This window comes from Penaeus monodon, chromosome 33 (genome assembly GCF_015228065.2).
Source record: "Penaeus monodon isolate SGIC_2016 chromosome 33, NSTDA_Pmon_1, whole genome shotgun sequence".
NCBI classification, from domain to species: Eukaryota; Metazoa; Arthropoda; class Malacostraca; order Decapoda; family Penaeidae; genus Penaeus; species Penaeus monodon.
The window spans coordinates 6,085,143-6,086,611 of NC_051418.1; the positions used below are offsets into that span (position 1 = coordinate 6,085,143).

The following is a 1,469-nucleotide window of genomic DNA, read 5'->3' on the forward strand; positions in this document are numbered from 1 at the left end:
GCGTGTTCATCCGAATATCGTAGTCAGGCGTCACTTCCAGATTTCCAGCCCTTTAAAAAGTCCCGAAAGTGCTCCTAATAAAACTTATTCGTCCTCTCAAAACACTTCATTGACCTGGAACACATGTTTTAAGACTTACCGTCACTATCACCTGAAAACGAGGAGCTTCTCTTCCGTTTTCGTCTTCTCCTTGTGCTGACAGAGATTCTAAGCTATAAAAGTGTATATTTTCTCAAAAAAAGACTGACTTACACGTAACTTTTTTCTTAAGAGCTTTTCGGATTAGTTTTTTTCTCCGTTTACGAAACTGTAACGCACCTCAGAACTACAAAACCCAATTCTTGCTCATTTTCTCGTCCAGTTACAGGAGCCTTATATTAGTCAGGATTGGTATATGTCACTTAGAGAAGAAGATTAATAAAAAGGATGGTTTATATACCAAAAAAGAAAGATCATTAATGAATAAGACTAAATACAAAACTCAATTCTCGCTTATTTTCACGTCCAATTACAGGAGTCGTACATTATTCAAGAATATGATATATCGAGGGGAAAAGAATATTAATGAAAAAAAAGGGATTTATTGACCAAAAAGGAAGAACATTAATGAAGAAGACGATTGAGGTTCTGCGGAAGCGTCGTGCGGGTGATTTCCTTCAGATCTCCAATGTTTACAAACAAACCGCACGGGGGGAGAGCTCGGCCTTCGACGGGGGAAAAAAAAGTTTAATAAAACCATGTAAAATAAGAAATAAGAGGAATAACAACAAACAGCGACATGGAGAAAAAGAAGAGAGGCGGGGGATATACACTGATCTTAGTTTAAAGTCCTGTAAACGAAGAAAGAAGAACTAAAACACGATGATGTAGGAACAGAAGCGGTAACCTATTAAAAAAATGATCTACTGCCCGTAGTTGGTATTTTAGTGAACCTTTGTTGTCACGAAGAGGTAGAGAAAGCAGAATCCGTGACTTTATACCAAGAAACTTTCGATAATACCGTTTTCGCCAGCGTGAAACTTCAACATCAATCAAAGCAAGGGAAAAAGAGGCAGCACGCCGGAGGACATGTACTTTTCTTCGACGTGTCATCTTCCCTCGCAAGATGGATGTGAAGAAGTCGATTTGCTACATGAGCTTGGCCGATGCCTTTCTGAGCCGGCTGAGGAAGGAGGCGGTGAACAGAACAAGGAGCAGGATCATGAAGGGTGTTGGCGTGGAGGTTCTTCCAGTCAGCCAGGACAGACAAGATTTCATTTATGATTATCTTACCAAACTCTATGAGCAAAAGAAAGGAACCTTCAGTAAACCCAAAATTTTTGCTAGACAGACAATATATGAATGTGAAAGGAGTAATGCTTGTAAAGGTAAGTTTTTTTTTTATGAGACATGGGATAATATGGGAAAAATTAAATGTATGCTGCATTCAGAACTCCTCTGCCAACAAATTGGCCAAGATAAACAATGTT

At 39.0% G+C, this 1,469-nt stretch overlaps 2 protein-coding genes across 2 annotated transcripts in view; one reads left to right on the forward strand and one right to left on the reverse strand.

The window, feature by feature from the left end:
* The window catches only part of LOC119593966 (GTP-binding protein 10-like), a 9,012-nt gene extending 8,710 nt beyond the window's left edge, over positions 1-302 (reverse strand). The window contains exon 1 of the mRNA XM_037942987.1: positions 140-302. The gene's annotated coding sequence lies outside the window, so the exon portion shown is untranslated. The remainder of the gene's footprint in view (positions 1-139) is intronic.
* A 366-nt stretch (positions 303-668) lies between these two features.
* LOC119593965 overlaps positions 669-1,469 on the forward strand; it is an 8,036-nt gene continuing 7,235 nt past the window's right edge. Inside the window, exon 1 of the mRNA XM_037942986.1 lies at positions 669-1,367. Within this exon, the coding sequence (XP_037798914.1) occupies positions 1,106-1,367 (262 nt within the window). The 5' untranslated portion in view covers positions 669-1,105. The remainder of the gene's footprint in view (positions 1,368-1,469) is intronic.